Source organism: Triticum urartu, chromosome 2, assembly GCF_003073215.2.
Source record: "Triticum urartu cultivar G1812 chromosome 2, Tu2.1, whole genome shotgun sequence".
NCBI lineage: Eukaryota > Viridiplantae > Streptophyta > Magnoliopsida > Poales > Poaceae > Triticum > Triticum urartu.
In genome coordinates, this window is record NC_053023.1 from 18,929,562 (window position 1) to 18,930,652 (window position 1,091).

General features: G+C 58.7%; 1 protein-coding gene across 1 annotated transcript; it reads right to left on the minus strand.

Moving 5' to 3' along the window:
* Window positions 1-267: 267 nt before the first annotated feature.
* LOC125540720 (transcription factor PCF1-like) lies at window positions 268-1,091 on the minus strand. The gene has a single exon (XM_048704300.1). It carries the CDS (start codon window positions 1,079-1,081, stop codon window positions 590-592), a length of 492 nt encoding a protein of 163 aa, XP_048560257.1. The 5' UTR covers window positions 1,082-1,091; the 3' UTR covers window positions 268-589.

A 1,091-nucleotide genomic window follows, 5' to 3' on the forward strand; every position in this document is an offset into this window, starting at 1 on the left:
ACTACAAACCGACATGCAGATTGGTGTGAAGAAAAACGCTTTCCTTCACTATTTGCAAGAGTTCAGAACAGACACAATTAAGCAAACAGTTATAATGATCAATCCAACCAACAGCAATCTCGTCTGCCACAGGTTGATCTCCAATTTCGACTATCACAGGCCGATCTGATAATAAGCATGAAGGAAGTATTATGCCAAACTTCTGCTGCAGGTTCAAATCAGGTATCGTTCAGAAGGCCAAATACCGCCAAAAACATGCAGAAAATAGGACATTGCCATAAAAGGCTAAGCACCATTTAAATTAAAATGAGCACCGAACCATTCACAAGAACTTGGACATTGTTTCCAACATCAAGAGCACTCGCTCAACAAACACTGACAGAAATCTGCCCTTTTTTAAGCCACTAATAATTCTATGATCTCAATCTCCCTCCCCTGATCACTCGAATCGCACATCTAAAGGCCCTAACCCGTGCCGTGGCAATAAGTTTCAATTATTCGGGAGGGGAAGACTGATACTACAGAGCCCAATAGGCCCCTCAACACTCTAAGACTAACAAGCCCCTAACCCTAGCCTCCCCTGTGCCAATTACTTGTTCTCCTTGCCTGCGGCGTCAGCGGGCGGCGCGGACGCGAGGGGCGGCTCGTCGGCGCTGGGCGGCTGCATGAGGAGCGCGGTGTAGTAGGGCACCTGCACGAATGGGGCGTGGCCGGCGACGGGGACGGCGGCGGGGGGCGCCTCCTGCGGGGTGACGCCGGTGCCGGTGGCGGCGATGATGGAGGGCTCGGCCTGGCGGAGCAGCCACTCGATGGTCTCGCCGTCGGTGCGGTGGCCGAGCTCGCGGGTGAGCTGGAAGACGCGCGCGGCGACCATGGCCGGGATGCGGACCCGGCGGCCGCGGCCGGCGACCTTGGCGTGGCGGTCCGAGGGCCGGCGCGGGCACGCCCGGCGCGCGGCGGCGGGGGCGGAGGGGCCGTCGGCGGCGAGGGGGGCGGCGGCGGCGGGGGAGGGGCTGGGGTTTAGGGTTTGGGCGGGGACGAGGTTGTAGAGGACGAGTTCGGAGGGTGCGGTGGACATCATTGGGTCTGGG